Genomic DNA, 19,714 nt, shown 5'->3' with positions numbered 1-19,714 from the left:
CAAGAGTGGCAGCAACACGTGAAAAATACATGGGTTTCTATTTATAACTGTAACATTAATCCCCCAAATGATATTTTCATGTTGATTAAAATTTTTATTCATACATTTTAAATGCCTGATTTAAATATCAATTTTTCAATCTATCAACCAACATTTTTGTAAATTATGAATCTGATTTTTGCATTATTATTCATGTCATCATGGCACTGAGTTATAATTCATGCAACTGATTTAAAAGTCACTGCTTTATCCTTTGAATATAATGAGCTATAAATATTGTAGTAGGACATTTTGCAAAGGCATTTAAAAAATCATGTTTATAAGTTTGTGGTTTGACACCACAGAGTTCTAAACAACACATTAAAATGTGTTGGACTGAAGATTGCCTTTCTGTCATTTGTAAACTTTTTTCAGAAAGTCTACTTGGTTCTATATATTTTGCTGCTAAGAACAGATATTTTGTTCAGAAGATGGTCATGTATGTATTATTTTTGTGTAAAATATTTATAAAAGTAGCCTGTAAGTGCAAGATTATTCTCTGTTGAGTTCTGTGTGTAAACTCTTTGAGGTAGAATCAAGGTGGACCATGTCAGATTCAACAATACTTACTGAAACAGAGTTAAGAATTTCCGTGATTAATATAGTGAAAAATATATCCATATGTCACTCAATGCTATATTTGTTTTCTGTGAAATTAAACTTGTTTTTCCACTGAAAAAGTAGAAGCTCAAACTATGGCAGAGTACATTTGAGGACAATCTTCATGTTAAAATGTTTTTACCATTAGAAATAGCATGACAGTCCTATGGCCCGGGCATATTCCCACAGAATTTTTATTGGTGCCAAATAAAAGCCTATTACTTAATAATCTCCATATTTCAATTTTATAGTAGAATATAATCATTTTTCTCCTGCTGTAAGTGAGAATGCCAAAAGTTGAATTTTAATACGTTTTCAATAAAAATATTAATAATTGAATTAAAATAAAAATTGAACTTTAAAAGTTTCTTACCAATTACATTTTAAAAAGAAATCATTTCCAACAAAGAGTTTTATTTTTTCTTTTATGTGTTGCTGTGATGGATGTGTGTGTGTATGTGTATTTTTCTCCATGTGTGGATGTATACGTGTGTACAGAAGCGAATGTAGAGGCTCTAGGTTATTGTCAGCAGTCTTCCCCCATTTTTTCCGACTTTCTGCACTGAGTCAAGATTTTGCAGTTAAACCCAGAGCTTGTCCATGAAGCAGTCTAGTCTGGTAAAGGATCTTGCTCCAGGGATCCCCGTGTGTGCTTGAATGCTGAAATTACAGGTGGACTACCAAGTTTACCTGACCTTTATTTCTTTGGAGGGGATGAATCCTGTCCAGAGAGACCTTGAACCACTGAGCCCTCTCTCTAGACAAGGTTTGATATTTTCTTTAAAATTATCAGATTTACTCTTTTTGGAACAAATTTAATTTTATAAACAATTTGACTAAAAATAAATCGAGAAAACATCCCAACACACCCCTATACCCTTGTAAACATTTCCTCTACTTCTGTGTCTTTTACTAGTATGGTTTATTACTTTTTAAAAAAAGGACTAGTATGGAGACATTACTGTTAGGTAAGAGTGATCATTTATGTTTAATTCACCTTCTTCTTATATGTTCTGTGAGTCTTCAAAATCATCGGACATGTATCATTCACTGCACTCACATATAAATATCATTGCTCTAAACTAGTCTTAATGTCATATTATTTTGCTATAGATCAAGATATTAAAGATTAGAAATTTATATTAGAAAAGAAAACGTTGGAATGCTTTCATTAATTGATTCCAAGCCACATTTATTATTTATTTGGGATATTAATATTTAGTCACCCAAATGTAATTGTATTGTAGCATTTAAATTTTAATGTCATTTTATAGCCATAAAGAACCGTATTTTCCCTTAGAAGAGTTTTTGTTTATAAGTCCCCAGGCATGCTTGTAAGTTATTTTACATGCCAACTGCTGAACTCTTTTTTTTCTGATTTGATATAAGGACAGAAACAGCTGCACACTGTCTGGACATAGCCCTCTTCCTTCGTTCGTGTTTATGTATAATAGAACACAGTGTAGGTTCTTGAAAAAGTTATATTTGTGAAAAATAACTTTTATTGATAATAAAATTTCTATGCATGAGAGTTATTTCAGTTAGAATTGTGGCCTTCTCTTTGTGTAACACAAAAGCAACTGTTTTCTCCTTTGTAGAAAGAGAAAGCGAAGACACCTTTTATGTTTGCATTGTTCCTAACTATTAGTGTGTGCTGAGTGGCTGAATAAACAGGGCCGTGCAAACAGTCATGAAAAATCTGATGACTCATGACCCAACCACAAAGGGGTCGCATATCATTTGCAGACGTTTTATGAGCTTTTCTTTTCTTTCTTTTTTTTTTTTTTTGAAGAAAGCCAGCATTCTTTGGGACAATATTATTGCAAACCTAAGATGCAGGAGCAAGATAGGCAATGAACTGAAATTGCAGAAATTGGGAGAGAAATCCAGAAACATTCTGAATAAAAATACTAGCTCTCTGCCATGCATATAGAAGCCATCACTACTTACCACATAGACGTAGACAATATTTAGAAGTGCAGGGGCTAACATTTCCCTAAATGCAGTCTCTCATGTACTCTGTCTGTCTCAAAAATGGAGTGTTCTCTCATGGATACAATTCTCTCAGCTGTCAGGCGCCCAAAATTTATTATTAAAAATTCCAAAGTGCTGCTTTCATCTAGCCAAACAAACATGATCTGCTCCGTATTCTTTGGTGACTCAAATCTCACAGAGAATGGCAAAAATTATTCTGTTATAAAGCAGAAAGCTCATTAGTTATTAAGTTTTGGAAAATATTGTTGATGGTTAGATAATTTGACTACTTATATTTCCATGAATTTTTTTCCCTTGGCGTTTTATATTTTTAATTGTTTCTGTTTATTATCAACTTGCAATTTCTAGTTTGATACTTTATTACTGTGTGTGGGATGATAAAAATAAGTTATTTAGAATTGCTCTAAAAATTTTAAGGAAAAGTAAATTTTGAACAAGACTTCTGTGGCAGATATTTTGACAACTCAGAGACTATGTTTTTATTTTTATTATATATATATATATTTTTTTTTTCTGTCTGTGTCTATCTATGTCTTCCCCCTCCCCTCTGGCTTTAAATTAAATTTTGGAAATTTTTGTCAATCAGATAAGTGATTCCAAGTAAATGAAAGATTACCAAAGTGACCACCTGACACTTGTTGGAGTGTCCGGTGGTCAATTAATTAAAAGGTTTCAATTAATTAAAGAAAACTGAAATTAGAGGCTAATATAAATAAATGGAATCCTAACTTAAATCAACTCAATATTGGTAGTTAAACACTAAACAAATACTTACCAGTAACTATCAAATATAAATTACATGTACTAAACATTAACCAACATGTGCGATAAAATAATTCAAACAAGGATTAATTTATGCACCAAAATCAACTGGTTGCTTTCACATGGGTTAGGACACATTCTGCCAAAATGAGGGCAAAATAAATCCCCTTGGAGTCAGTTATATAAATAGATGTTGATTTAATTGCTCTTTGTTTCTTTAACAGTTTTAAGTAGTAAAGTTTCTATTCATAGAAGATAATAACATGTGGATTATTTATTATTTCATCATTAGGATTCAACCTACAGAGAGCAGTTAATTATCCCAAGTATAGGATTACCCTTGAAAACCAAAGTGTTTGCAGCTGTGCAAGCTACGAATCTGGATGGCAGGTAATTGTGCACTGTTAGCTGAATTAGCTCAAATGCTTAACTCTCCTCAGTCTAATATTAGCTTATTCATTTTGAAGTTTTACTTGAAATATGTGGTCATTGGCACACCGTTAAGTCATGCTAATAAAAATAAACAACAAATTATAAGGTCGAAGGTGGTGCTGCTCACTTTATGTCATTAGTTGCTAAACAACTAGACTTCCCATAAACAAACAGGGGCAGTGACTGAAAGAGACCGTTCAGAGATCTTTTGGAATGCCAGAATGTTCTATATATCTTCATCAGAAAGATGACTAGCCTGATGTCATTTTATACACTTGTGATTTGTGTATTGGCTCTGTGTGTGTGTATTTAAAATTCATAAAAATAACTGTCATTGAAAGAATCTTGTATGGAAATTCTATAAAACAGTTTCTAGAAAGAACTCTGCAAATAAAGAAGCAACATCTGCAAAATTCACTTAAACTTTCTAGAAAGAAAGCCCACCTCAAAAAGAAAAACCCTCTCAAAACTTAAAGGGATCATATCATGATATTGTTTAAAACATAAACAAAGCAAAAAAAATCTTATGAGAGAACTAGACCACTAAAGATCGAATCCAGCTCTGTTAAAACTATGTGATATAGGGTGGTTTATTTGGGGGCCATGTACTGTATTTTAGTTTTGGGACTCCATGGGAGATTGGTATACCATAGAAATGGGGTGTCTCTTCTCTCTTCATGTTCTCCCTGTTCCGCTAACTATGGATTATGCAGCATGCAGCTATTTAAAGTCATTTTTACCAACTACAGGAATTTCTTTTCATACTATTGACATTTATTTCCTCTGGTAGTTTCTTTTTTTTTTTCTTCTAGTTTTTCATAATGTGAAGAACCAGAATGATGAAATTTATAAATCTTATTCCAATATGACCCAATGGAAGAAAGTTATGCACCCACCTTATGGCTTCTTCTAATAAAGTGCCACCAGGAAATCCCACTCCTACTGTTACTGAGTCAATGCATACAGCAAACACATTTTCTCTGTTCATTATTACTCTCTTTTTATGGGTTTACAATAACTTCTGTAAACAGAGTATGGTTCATATTGAAACAACCTGGGTAGAGGTGCAGCTTACTTGGCAGTTTTTTTCCTTCAGGTTTTGACCTTTTGCCTGCCTTATCTTCTACTATTTGTGGCATTGGTCTTCATTCCACTTGACAATTGCTGCAGAATTTTTAAATATATAGATTTTAGAGAAATCTTAACAAACAAGAAACTTGTGCAAATAGGAGGTATTGAGAACATGATTCCCGTGTAAGACCTTGGCTAGTACTCAATGTCTTTGGATTAATTACAACACTCCAGGAAGGACCTTGACACCAGATCCTGTTTGCTTCTCCCTGCAGATGGAATGTATTAATGGATTATTGCTACACAACCCCATCTGGGAACCCCAATGATGACACTCGGTATGATCTCTTCCTTAGGTAGGTGTCTAAGCCCCACACGGAAACCAGAGACCCAGGTATAGACAATTAAAATGTAATACATAGGTCAGATAAATTATACATCACTGCTGTACATTTTGCTGTACTTTAAACTTACAATTTGAACTTTTAGACTGCAGTACAAAAAAAATTAAAAACAGTTTGCAACACAAAATGTTGACAAGTCTATTGCAGAATGAGAACTGTAACTAAGTTACATCCACCAACAATGTTTTATTCATGTTTAGGAGCTATGGGATACTTCACTGTCTTATATATACTGCACAGTAAGGGTATCATTCTCAATAAAGGAGAGGAAGCAGGACGATATTGTGCATTGGGAGCTCTACTATCTTATCATACGTCAAAAAGACAGTAAAATTAAAGTAATGGTTGGAAAATCTAGATCCCAAAGCACTTTTGTTCATTTATCAGTATTTAATATGAATGTACAATATAGCATGCTACTCTTTTTTTTTAACCAGCGCCAATAACTTTAACTTTGTTCCCCAATAGACAGTGATAGAGTGAATGCAATCTATGTCTAGGAAAAGGGGACATTGATCATAAAACCACTCAATCATTCCAGCTCCCTTTCAGCATTTTTATCTGACAGCAGAACAGACTTGAGAGTTAAGCAATGTCTTCTAATCAAGCTTGTAAAATGCGCTTGGCTCAGATCATTGCAGTTATTGACACATGATGGGTGAAGCATAATGAGAAACCAACGAATGTGCTTTATTGGCTAACCAAGGTTAAAATGGTGTGCAGAGGGTATGGCCGAACTACCGCTTTTAATATATTAGATTGTTGGAAATGTTAACCTCAGCTAGGTTTTGGACGAAAAGAAAGAAAAATGTCAGTGTGTATGAAAAGGTTTAAAAGAGTTCAGATTGCTTGATTTTACTTTTCTAGATTTAGAAGTATATTTTGCAGCATTAATGGTATTCTAGTTTATCAGTTTTATTAAAATAGTAAAGTACGGGGGTAAACTGCATATACAGCAGAAAAAAATTTACCAAGTGAATGAAATGACAGATGACCAGTAAATCAAGGCGTTCCCACTGGTGCCACTATCATGTAGTGAGTTATTAAATGGAAAAAATAAGCAATTTTATTTTATCATTTTTTCCTTGACACTTTCATTGCTGAAAATTAAAGGGTTAAGTATTAAAGAGTAAAGCTTAAGAACTGGCATACATAATTTTGTATATAATGAGAAAAGACTATAAGCCAAAAATTTTACTGTGGGTATTTATAAGTGGAAGCACTATGCATTATTTTGATTTGACATTTGTTTTTCAGCGTTTGTATAATGATCACAAATCAATTATATATATGTCATCATGGGACTTCTGGAGTAAATGTGGTGGCAACTTCTGGATCATTTCAAGTTTCCTATTGGAAATTTTAGAGGGTAAAAGACGGGTGCTGATGATGGTAAACTAGAGAAGTGTGGCTAGAAGTTTTCTCTGAACTGGAGATGCTGGGAGCTGGGCTGGCGTCTAACAGCTGCCTGGCTGGGGAGCCTCAGAAGTGATCCTCGAGAGGGCTCCTGGAGACCCTACCACCCTACCGTGGTAAAGCTTGTAAACGGAAGGAAGGGATCCTGTCAGTAAGACTCACCTGCTAATGCCCTTCTCTATACTTGTAGCCCAGAACAGTCAACGAAGTCTCTGAATGTCTTAGAGTTCAGCTAGGCAGAGGAAATTCAGCGATAGAACTGCAGTGTATTTAAACACTTGTACCGCCATGAAATGGAAGCATGGAACCCTTGAGGTGAAGAAACCATGAAGAAGGCCATTACAATTCAACTTTGCTTTAGGAGCCTCTGAAAGCAACAAGTTCAGCTAAATCCAGATATTTCAGACAGCAACTGTAACCAAAGGCGGGCACTTTTTTTTTTTTTTACGCTTTGAAATGCACTAAAAGTTATTGAAAATGGCAAAAAAGAACTTAAAATATAAATTCATCAGAAAGAAATATCATAAAATAGAAAACTTTTGTAACTGAACATCTCAACACTAATTCTAAAATTATTAAAAAACTACTTTGGTAACACTGATCAAATTCTTAGAACTCAGAAAAATGAAAACAGAAAAATAGAAGGTAGGGCTATGAAGATGTGAAAAGGGAACTGGACAAATTTAAGATGGAAAGAGTTGTGATTAGAATATAGTCACAGACTAGAGCCAGATAAAAATAGAATAGAACATAAATTAGGGAAGGTGGGGAGGGGCAGAGAGGGAGAAGAGGGAGGAAGGGCGGGATTGGGAGAAAATGAGGGAGGTGCTACAGCCAGGATACAAAGTTAATAAATTGTAATTTATAATAATAATAATAACAATAAATTAATTAAAAATTAATAAATGCAAATAAAAAGAAACAACTATAAAGACAAAAAGAGATTTATGTAGAAATGATAAATAAGAATAAAAACATATTGGTGTGTGCATATATTATATGAAGTATATCAATTATATTATAAACAAATATCTTTCAAATATCCAAAATAATACAACATTGTTTAAAAATGTAATTTAAGAATACTCTCCTAAACTAAACAAACAAAAAATAAAAGAAATCACATTGACTTAGCGAAAAGATGTACTAGGTGAAATTTAAAGTTTCCTAAAGTGGAAACAAGACGAAACTGATAAAATCTAGTCAACAATCCCTACAATTTGGAGACTTTTTCTCCCAAGAAACTTAGCTGAGATCAGAAAATGAGAACATGTCTCAAAGAACAAGGAGGAGGGTGATTGAGGAAGGTATCTCAGCTCAAACCCTGGACTCTGTGGGCATGTACATCCACAACCACAACCATAAACATACACAAACAATGATCTGTATATTGAGAGATAGTGAGTATAGTAATATTGTGAAACAAAATGTTCTATTACTTTGAAGTTCTAAAACTCAGAATTAACACTTGGTTTTAAAAAGACAATACGTTTACAAATTAAAATACACTAGAAAAAAAAAAGACTGAAAAAAAACCCAAAAACCATAGCCATAAGCTAATGAGATAAAGAAAAAATGGCTGGCTGATACACAGAAAATGCAAACTGTCAGGTAGGGAGTGAGAATGGAAATGCAGAGAACATGGTCCACCAGATCTTGTAGCAAAAGCTCTAAAATTAGCCAAGGATGCAGTGTTGAGCTAGAAAGGAAGAGGAAGTGTTGAGTGCTAAGTTTAGAAGTAGAAATCGGAACAGGAGAATTCAGTGTCTCAAGAGTACAGGGCCCCAAATGAGAGATGAACAGGATTTAAAAAGGAGAAAAGCTCTGGACAATGAATAATTGTGAGAAAAGTATCAGTTCTATGCTTCACACTCTAATGCTAATAAACTCCAAATGTATTATTAATTTAAGTGCTTAAAATGCGGCTTCGGAAGTAGCAAAATAAAATATATAAAACACCTTTTCCTTTTTATTTATTATTTATTACAATTTTTTCACTTTGTATCCCTTCCCCTAGTCCACTGATAAGGGCAGTCCTCCTCCCCTACTATTAAACCCTAGCCAATCAGGTCTCATCAGGATTGGCTGCATTGTCTTCTTCTATGGCCTGGCAAGGCTACACCCCCCAGGGGGAGGTGATCAAACAGCCAGCTACTGAGTTCATATCAGAGACAACAGCTGCTCCCCTTACTAAGGAATGCACATTGAGTCTGAGCTGTCTATCGGCTTCATTTGAGCAGGGGGTCTAGGTCCTCTCTGGGCCCAGGTTTTTTTTTGGCTCTGTTGGTATCCTTGTGGAACTCCTGTCCCCTCCAGGATCTTTCTCTTTCCCCCTTCTTTGATAAGATTTCCTGCACTCTGCCCAGGGTTTGGCTATGAGGCTCAGCATCTGCTTTGACACTCTGCTGGGTAGATTCTTTCAGAGGTTCTGTGGAGTAGGTTTTTGCCCTGTTCCCTTTCTTTTAAAACTTTGGGCGCGGTGTCTCAAGGTTGTAATCCCAGCACTTGGGAAGGCAGAGGCAGGCAGATCTCTGTGAGTTCAAGGCCAACCTGGTCTACAAAGTGAGTCCAGGGAAGCCAAGGCTACACAGAGAAACCTTGTCTTGAAAAAAAACAAAACAAAACAACCAACTAACCAAATAAACAAACAAAAAACAAAAACTTTGGAATAAAGCCGAACAGCAAAACAAGAAACTTGCTATATACGTACTACATCAAGAACCATTCTCGTTAACATGAAAATCTTTTATGAATCAGAAAGAGGAAGCCCAAGGCTACAGTTGAATTTTGGCAAAGGAAGTACACAGTTTACAATGTATATGAAAAGATAGATTAATTTGTAGTAATAACAGTGTACCTCATAATTATATGGGGATGTTTTCTTGTTACTATCAATCAAGAGGAGAACAATTCACTAATATATATATATATGATATATTATACATAATATATTAAAAATGAAACAACATTTGTAGAAGGAAATATGGTAATATATATTAGATTATCTTGATATGTGTAATATTTTGTACATGTTTAAAATGATTTGCTTCTAGGATATAAGTTTTTGATTATAATGAATAATTAAAGAAATAAATACTACCTGAATAAGGAATTGACTAAACAAATCCCAGCATATGTGTATATTGGAACACTAAACAGTTGTTTAAAAATAATGGTGGGGCTCTTTTAAATACATATGCAGAAAAAGATCTGTAAAATGAATACTAATATAATAAAAAAAACATGGTCTATATATAATAGACTAAAATAACAGTATTTTTATATGAATATGAACATACTTTCATATAGCCTGTCAGAATACAAAATAGGTACAATATTTTTTTTCCTGTGAGGTTTCCATGTGAGCGTGGTGTGGTGATGGGTGGGTGATTTCATGGTTTTTACTTTTTATTATCAGGACCTTTGAATCCTGGGATAGTATGGCGCTCCTAACACTTGATGTTAGTTATCATGAGATCAGAAACTGCTCTTTTTACATTTTATGATCTGTTTGCAGTCGTCGCAACTACTTGATTTCCTTATGTACCTGCCAATTGTGTCTTGTTTTCACATTTCCAAAATGTAGCTGTGACAAAGATCCTCAGACAACCGTTATTGAAAATGGCAGAAGCCAGCGTGGCCGGTTTTCATTTGAGGTCTTCCGTTTCGTGAAACACAAGAATCAGAAGATGTCCACGGTCTTCCTGCACTGCCTCACGAAGCTCTGCAGAGCAGATGACTGTCCCCTCCTCATGCCAGTAAGTTGATAAGCAATTTTATTTCAAGTCACTGCATTAACTAAAGCTGAAAGACTATCAGATCTCAGGAAAGTCATAGGTCAGGGTGAACTATTACTTGGTGGTTCATCTAGTAAGGATTTATTGAATGTCTACTTTGTACCAACCTGGGGATGGAATGATAGAGTGATGGAGTGATGGGGTGATGGAATGGTTCAGTGATGGAGCTATAATGGGTTTGAATTCAATTGGCTGATCTTTTAGAATCATGAAAGAATGACCCAAACAAAACAAAACAAAGCAAAAACGATAACAAAGGCAGATGAGTCCAGGGGTTGTAGTAAGAGGGAGTGATCACCCTTTGAGAAAGAGGGGACTGTTGGAGGGATAGACAGGGCAGATGATTCAGCTTGTAGTTTTGAGGATGGGTGAACCTCAACAGGGCAAAACCAAGTGTGAGAGACAGTCCCTACCAAAGGATGCTCAGAAGTTACAGACACGTGTAATGGTGTGGGAGGAAGGGAAACACGAGGGTTAGGATGACTGTAGAAGGTAGATTAGTACCAGATGGTTAAGGAATCCTTTCAATAAAAAGAAGTCTCTGAAAGATCTGGACCAAGTGGGATAGAGCCACCATTAAAACACTGATATAGCAAGCAAGGAATTAAAAAGCGCTTAAAGTTTTATTAAGACGATATCCCTAGAATTACATTAATAGTAACCCAAGAACAAATGTAAGTACTTTTTTTCAAAGTCAAATTAGCTTTAATGTTTATATTTATAACTAATCTATGCCTAAATATGATGCTGTTTCTTTAACTCACTCATCCCTTTGTCTTAACTCACTGAATGAGGTGGAGGCAAAAGCAGAGTACGTATTACCCCCGGTCTGTGCTGACCAACATTTTAGGGAAGAATTTATTAAAGGCTTGAGAGAAATAAAAGTGGCAAAGTTTGATAAACACAGCTCGTTTCCAGGAGAGCTGTTGAGCTACGTAAACTAATGAGGCAGTGCACAATTATAGCGGGGAGGAAATAAGAAATGTGGCCCAAGCCAGGGGAAGAAGCACTGTAGTAGTTATATGCAAAGTAATTAAATAAACTCACAGAAGGAAACGAATAAAATTAAACATGTGGTGTGTCTTCCAAAATAATCTGCTGTCCAAATGGCCGTGAAGAAACAATTTTGTGCTTGGTGTGGAATTTCACTTGTTTTCATTAACACCTCAGATTTGTGGCAACAGAAAAAAGAGAGATGCTGGGAGTGGGACAACCTGGACCCCCCAGAGGACTTCAGGAAATGCTGTCCTCTCTGCTGGCCCCATCATCACTCGGAGTGGTAAGCAGGCCCCTCCATATATATATATATATATATCAGGAGAGGGCCAGCTTCTTGGCCTCTAAGGCGATCCCCATGCTTGTAAAAAGCATTAGTTAGCCGTGAGACTAGTGAACAATTTTAATATCTCAGCGTTTTCCCATTTACCCAGTGTTCGCGCGCGCGCGCGCACACACACACACACACACACACACACACACACACACACACTGCAAATGTTTCTTAACCTGAGTGCCTCCAACGTGCACTTTCTGCTTATTGTCTCCCTATTGTGGCACAGCTGTGAAGACTGTATCTATTTCTCCAGTTATCTATCTTATTGAACTTGACCAGGAGGCCCTGTCGGAGACCTGGCAGGCACACACAGAAGTGAAAATTGCTCCTGTAAGATAGTTTCCTTGGTGCTGAAAAGATGGCCCCGCAGCTAAGAGCACGGGCTGCTCTTGTAGAGGAGGACCCATGTTTGTTTCCCAGCTCCTATACAGGTGGTTCCCAATCTCCTGTAACTGCAGATCCCTGAGATCTGATGCTTCTAGCCTCATTCGCACTCACTTGTGCACACACGTGTGTGTGTGTGTGTGTGTGTGTGTATGCACAAATGCACACATATAAATAAAAAGGACAGGATCTTTAAAAAAGGCAGCGTTTTTCTTTCTAGAGTAACACTCCCTGTGTTCTGAGAATCCTTGTTTAGCCTACCACCCTCAAACGTTACTTCCTCTTGTGAAATCGCTACATCTTTGTTAACTGTCCTATTAAACATTGTTGAGTCGCCCAGGTTTGTTACCACTTGCTTCTTTGCTTCCTTCTCTACCCAGTGAACCCATCCGCACTCACACGTTTTTATGAGTGGATGGACACAGGGTCAATACACTTACATTCTTATAGACACAAACATTTTTTTTTTCACACATGCTTATGCACAAAATCACATTGACTTAAAAAAAGGGTATGGATTTAATTCCGTATGACTCTAGAAGCTTCCGGAATTGATTGTATAAAACAGACATGTGCGGTAAATAACACTGAAACTGACGCTGGACACACTTGACTCTAGGTCTAGCTTTTATTCTAAAAAGCCACGTGGCTGCTAATTACTTTATTTCTCTAGAGGTATGATTTTTTTGTGTGTGTGTGTTCGATATGTAGAGTTTTTAAGGATACTTTTGAAGATTCTTAACAATGTAGTTGCACATGTTCTCAAAAAATAAAGGGAACAATTTTGATTTGGTTTATATGTTATATCAATGTTTCCTCAATTTTCTATTATCTGTAAGGCTGTTATTGTCTTTCCATTAAATTGCCTTTACCTTTTGCCAGTGTCACCCATCTAATAGAAAAAAAAAATGCAAGTTTGCCTGAAATACATAAATAATTAAGTAAAAAGTACTTTTAGCTTAAAAATGCTTGAAATTGAGTTAATAATTCAGTTCATTGTGTTTGAGTAGACATACCATTATTGAAAAAAATGCTAAGAGGACCTTTAAATAATGCAGATGATTATTAAATGTGAAATATTCAAACAGTCTCTACTCTCTGAGGGTTTGTCTGAATGGTTTGAAGATGACTTTTTGGAGGTTTGTAAAAGACCCAGGTCTAAACTTTAATTGATGTGTCATCACCCAAGCCACCAAAGTCTATATCTTGAAAACACAAGAGACCTAGCAGAGTGCCACTGCTGTCATGCCCAGAGTTCGTCCTTTCTGGTTGGTAAACTGTTTCAACGTCAAGCATGTCCTGAATGACACAAGAGAACTTAGCTTTCTCCACTGACAAAGCCTGGAAGGGCCATCTTGAGACGCTGTTCGGGAGTCCTCCAGGATCATTCTACCTTGTTTTATTATTGCTCTTATTTCCATAAATAGCATGAGGTTGGTCCGTAAAATGGCCTCATTGTTTACAGTTCAATATAACAACATTGGAATACTACAAGATCCATGCACTCTTCAAAATTCCACAAGAATACAGAATTCAGGCCATGACTGCCTTCAGACAAATTCCATATAAACTTCATAATCAGCTTCCTGACCTGAGCTATCCTTTCTCCTTTGTCTCACTAAAGTTTCTCCTTGAGTCTTCTAAAAGTTATCTCTCCAGGTCCAGTGATGGGTTTTTTATAGATAAGTCCAATTCAGGCTTAGTTTTCCCTTTTCAAAGTCCTGATCCTTGGAAATTTTGCTCAATTTTATTGAGTGAACAGCCACTCCTTGCCTGGAGATGTCTGGCTTGGATTAAATCCACCAAGTTGAAAAAACTTAGGAATCTTCTTCTAGTTTGCTTTTAATGAAATTAAATCTGCTTTGGTTATTTTGCTTATTTAACCCCTTCTGTTAGTTCATTTATAAAAATGCTCATTTTTTGAAATGTATAACCTTCAATGTTTCTGCAGTATTCTTACTAAAAGCTTTGAAATATTAACATTTTTAAGGCAGACAATGCCTGTAGTAAATAATTCTGCTACAAATGCTGGAAAACAATAACACTTAATTGTGATGCTAACATAAGTTGTTACAAATAACCCAAAGCCAAACTCTTGTTCAAGCACTATCCTTGAATTTTAAGCGTAGTTAATAATTTATAAGAGCACACTTATTTAGTCTCTACATAGAACAGACACTCTGTTAGAAACTAACCCAGGAAGTTTCTCTTTAAGGATTGTAGCGTTCAGGGACAGACTATTAACATACATTATGTAATGGGATTTTTTTTTTTAAACGTTTAGTGCTTTTTTAAAAAGTGTAAAATGTGGGGTTCACTTTACAGCATAAGTAATTAAACATTTTTTAACTTTGCTAAAGATAAGGGAAATATTTATTTTGTGTATATCTTCTCAGTGAGTGATATTTACATTTTTCACTTAGTACAGCTTTCTAGACGGGAGGAAAACACACCATCGCAATGTGTATGCCATTACTGGCTTACACAGCTGTGGAACTGCCACTGTCGCCTCTCCTGTATGAATCCTTAGACAGCTGAATATTCTTTGAGGAGCTCACTGACTTTAATACTCAAACTTAGCTTATTGCTTAATGCTTCATGCCTTTCTTTTAACATGTATGTACACATCAAGACCAAAAGGAATGGAGGAAATGCAGAAGTGGGTGGTGACCTAACCCTCCAGAAAAACATTTACCTCCTCTTTGGGGCTAGACAGTTCTTTTTATTACAGGAGCACATTAAGTTAGAGGATATCAACAACAACAATCAGAAAGGCAATCTTCTACTAGAATCTGTCCTTCAAATGCAATCTCAAACCGCATCCAAACAGTGCATGATTTGATTGAAGCTATCTGACAGCACTATAATGCTTTCATCTTTTCTGCTCTGGAACCTGGAACTAGTGTTTTCATTTGACAAGAAAGGTTTTGTCCTAACACACGGGGACATTTTGTCCATAGCAAAGTGTTCATGGGGGTATCCAGAATGTTGATTTTTCAGTAGAGGGTAGCAATGGGAATGCAGATGTTTTGATAGATTTTTCTTTATCCTCGGGATGCAGAAAATAGTGGTGTGTGTGGGAGGGGGCGGTTAGTCAGGGCTTCTGTGCTTCATTCTGGACACTTCATAAGAAGGAGCTTTCTATTTAATGCAAGCTTAAAGGAATTAAGATAAATAAAAAGGATATTAAAAAGGGGGGAGGGTTTCAGCTTATCTTGTGAACAAGACATGGAAGTCTTTTGAATGAATCACCCACAGTCCATTCATCCCATTTATTTCCATGAGAAAGGCAGTACCTTTACATAGAGATGTTAGAGGTTAGGATGTTCCTGTGACTGTCGTTTTTCTTTTTTTGCGCTACTACAATGCAGTGCACATTGTAAAACATCTTCTCAGTGAGTACTTATGCACACTGCAAAGCTTCCCCAAAGTGAGTCCATGCACAGTGCAAATAGTTCTTTGAGTAGATGCCATATTACCTTTGGCATCTGAATTTCAAGACCTGGTAACAGGACTGTATTTTTCACTATGAATCAATTTTCTTTCTTTCTTCTTTTTTTTTTCCCATGAACCTATTTTCTTTTTTAATTAATTAATTAATTAATTAATTTACTATTTATTACAATTTATTCACATTTTATCCCTACTGTAGCCCCCTTCTTCTCCACTTATGCTCCTCCCCTAGTCCACTGTTACCGGAGGTCCTCCTCCCCTTCTATCTGACCCTAGCCTGTCAGGTCTCATCAGGACTGGCTGCATCATCTTTCTCTATGGTCTGGCAGTCTGCACTGCCAGGAAGAGGTGATCAAAGAGCAGCCACTGAGTCCATGTCAGAGACAGCTCTTGATCCTCTTACTAGGGAACCCACTTAGAGACTGAGCAGCCTATGGGTTTCATCTGAGCAGGGCCTCTATGTCTTCACCATGCATGGTTGTTGGCTGGAGTGTTGGTCTCTGCAGACCCCGTCTGGTCCCATGTGTTTTGGCTCTGCTCATCTCCTTGGGGAGCTCCTGTCCCCTCCAGGTCTTTCTATCTCTCCCTTCTTCCATAAGAATCCCTGCACTCTGCCCAAAGTTTGGCTATGAGCCTCAGCATATCTTTCAATACCCTGATGGGTAGAGTCTTTCAGAGGTCCTTTGTGGAAGGCTTCTGTCCTGTTCCCTGTCTTCTCTTACTTCTGATGTCTGTCATGTTTGCCCTTCTGAATGAGGTTTCAGCCTATTCCCTAGGGTCCTCCTTATTGTTTAGTTTCTTTAGGAATATATGACACATGCTGGAGAGATTGTGGAGGAAGGGGAACCTTCCTCCATTGTTGTTAGGACTGTAACTTTGTACAACCACTTTGGAAATCAATCTGGTGCTTTCTCAGAAAATTAGCTTCCTCAAGATACAGCTATACCACTCCTGGGCAAATACCCAAAAGATGCTAAACCACACAACAAGGACATTTGGTCAACTATGTTCATAGCAGCTTTATTTATAAAAAGCAGAATCTAAAAACAACTTAGATTTCCTCAACTGAAGAATGGATACAGAAATCATGGTACATTTAGTACATTTAGACAATGGGTTACTGCTCAGCAATTAAAAACAAGGAAATCAGGAAATTGCAGGCAAATGGACAGAACTAGGAAAGATCATCCTGAGTAAGGTAACCCAGAAGCAGAAAGAAACATATTCTATATACTTACTTATAAGTGGATATTAGCCATATAATACAGGATAAAAATACTCAAATTTCTGAAAGGAAACATAATCAGATATTTTATAAATATTTCCCCAGAGCCAAGTATGTAAAATATTTTGTTTGTGTAGAATAATATTTCAGATATTAAATATTTTTATACTTGATTTACATTATTTTAGACAAAAGACTTTGAACTGGACTCTTGATTTTATCATATATTTACCTTGCCATAGATTCAATGACAGGTGGAAATTTCCACACCTGTTAAAAACTGGAGTATCAATAATATCTAAGCTACAGGGCTATCATGAGGATTAAATATGACAACACATGAAATAGTACTTTATGGTCTCTACAGTGTTACACAGTTACAAATGGGTTAGTTGCAACAAAAAAGTGTATAATCCATAAATAAGCAAGTATGCATATGTTATGATTTAAAGAACAACCACAGACACACATGTAAATGTTAACATAACTACTCTAGTTGATGGCTTAAAGGCTAATTTTAACATGATTGCAAATTGGGCCATGAGAATAAGAAAACTAAGTATATGTGCTCATTGCCTCTGTTATGTCCACCAAGGAAACATGAAAATCAGCAGCCTCAATCTTCCACTTAGCAGTCGCAAATAGAGCTTAAACTCAAGCTGAGGAGTCCAGTTGGCTTTTTGTTTAGTTACTGAGTGTGAATTTATCTTTTGTATCTCAGAATGATGTTTATGCAGATTATGTTAGACAAATTGGCAACACTTAAAATAGAGTGACACTAAAAAATGAATATTTCTCTGCAACAGAATAATAAATGGTAGGTTATAGGTCCATAAAAATATGTAATAGCTGTTAACAATTACTGACCTCACTAACCTGGCAGAGAGAAAATGATAAAACAAATCTGGCAGGAAAGACTACAGTAAAGTATATTTTGTGAGCATATTTGTAGACTTGAGGATGAGATCTGGTCTATGGGAAGTAGAAAATGGGAAAACAGAAAGGGTTACAAGCTTTTCTTCATGAATTCTCCATGGAGCTCTGGTGAGGGGTTGGTGAGGGAACTAAATAGGGATGGAGTTTAAAACTGATGGAGTTAGAACACACAAAAGCAAATGTTTGGCAATACATTTTCACTTCTATTTTCCTGTTATCTCTCCCCAGATGAGACGCCAACCAATAATTCACAGCTTGGTAAGATATTAGCAAACAAAAGTCCTATGTTTCCAAATGTTTTGGTGATCTTTTATGAAACTGTAATCTACTAATGAAATGAACTCTAGTTTGCCAAATTTTCTAAGTTTTAAAAAACAGTTCACAGAGGAATTTAAAACCTGTATGTGATGTGTTGGTCAATTTTTATAGAATCTTTAGCTTTTAATTTGGTTTGTTTTGCCTGTGTTTGGGATGCCAAACTTCTGATATATACAATACTTTGGTTCTTTGGCTGAATTATAGTTAATACATTATAGCATGCTCCAGGGTGTTATTGTGAGATAGTCATCAGGGAAATTCTGAAGGAACAAAGTGGGAAGGCAGAGAGAGATAATTACATCCTGAAGACTTTCTAACAGTGTGTATGATTCTTACAGGTTCATTGAGTGGGCCTCCCTTTCAGATGAATGCCGTCACCAGCTCTCTTATATCGGGCATCGTCATTCTGGGAGTCACGTGTTTCTCGCTCCTCTTGTGCTCCATGGCCCTTCTACACAGAAAGGGATCCACCAGCTTGGTATTGAATGGTGTAAGAAACCCTGTCTTTGAGTAGCAATAACTGGTTCTGCTTCAGGAGGAAGGCTTTGTTGACTACTCCATGTGACTGTGGTCAGCATTCCATCTGAGTTGAATGGCAGCCACATTTGACATTTTTAGGTTAGATGGATTTCATGTTGTAGCTCGTGAGCATTAAGATAGTGAAAGAATTTTGGTGATATTGCTACTGCCACCTACGTAAGTGGCCAATCCTATTTTCAATGGCACATTGACAATAAATAAAAATATTCAGGACCCAGATCGTAAAAGGTCAGTCATTTTTCACTTTATTTGTAATTTCTGTTGATAGTTGATAGAAGATGTAAATGTAAGCATGGAGAAAAAAGAATTTGTGGCCTTTCCCTCTAAGAAGTAAAGCCCAATAGAATGCTATTAAATTAGTGTGTCTGGTCCGAAAATGAAAGCTTTCCCCCCAACCCCCGTAATTCTAGCTTAAGGTTACATTAAATGGGCCACTTGAAATTTAACTACTATTTCTACTGACCTAATGCGTCTTGGGTTGATTTTCAATCCTGATGACATTCATTTAAAAAGAAAACATCAAGCCGAACTACAAATGCTCTTGGGAAATCTATTTGCATAACAAATAGTAAAAGTAGTTGTTAATTCCCAAAATGTATATAGCATTTATATATTATATATAGTCCCTTGCAAATTATTCCTTTATATACAAGTGGCTGTGAGGCCTTCGTCCTGGTTCCTGTGAGATCATCTGCACTGCACAGGCTAACTCCCCTGACAATTAAACACTCAGCCTCCATGTGCCCAGCAGCAAGGCCACTGTGGAAAGGTTACTCTTAATTCAGGAGTCCTTACAAGAGCAGCAGATATCGTCAGCTCCGTATAAGCATGGTGTTCCTCCTTTTTGGGTATCCTATCAAGCCAGTATCCTTTTAATCATAGAACAAAGAGGAAATGCGCATTACGTGGCATCTGTAAAACATTCTAGGAGCCAAGGTGAAAAAGATGTTCCTTTATCCTAAACCGGAAACTAATGGTCCAAAGGGGCTTTCTTTATGTGATGTCACTT

General features: G+C 36.3%; 1 protein-coding gene across 1 annotated transcript in view; it reads left to right on the top strand.

Moving 5' to 3' along the window:
• Zpld1 (zona pellucida like domain containing 1) overlaps positions 1-18,679 on the top strand; it is a 46,913-nt gene extending 28,234 nt beyond the window's left edge. Inside the window, exons 5-10 of the mRNA XM_055594758.1 lie at positions 3,689-3,786; positions 5,175-5,255; positions 10,306-10,477; positions 11,687-11,795; positions 18,076-18,105; positions 18,504-18,679. Coding sequence (XP_055450733.1) covers positions 3,689-3,786; positions 5,175-5,255; positions 10,306-10,477; positions 11,687-11,795; positions 18,076-18,105; positions 18,504-18,679 — 666 coding nt within the window. The remainder of the gene's footprint in view (positions 1-3,688; positions 3,787-5,174; positions 5,256-10,305; positions 10,478-11,686; positions 11,796-18,075; positions 18,106-18,503) is intronic.
• Positions 18,680-19,714: the final 1,035 nt, after the last annotated feature.

The sequence above is a fragment of the Psammomys obesus genome, unplaced genomic scaffold (assembly GCF_907164565.1).
Source record: "Psammomys obesus unplaced genomic scaffold, mPsaObe1.curated_primary_1811, whole genome shotgun sequence".
Lineage (NCBI taxonomy): Eukaryota > Metazoa > Chordata > Mammalia > Rodentia > Muridae > Psammomys > Psammomys obesus.
The sequence above is the reverse complement of the archived record's forward strand: the minus strand, read 5'-3'. Positions and strand labels throughout refer to the sequence as shown.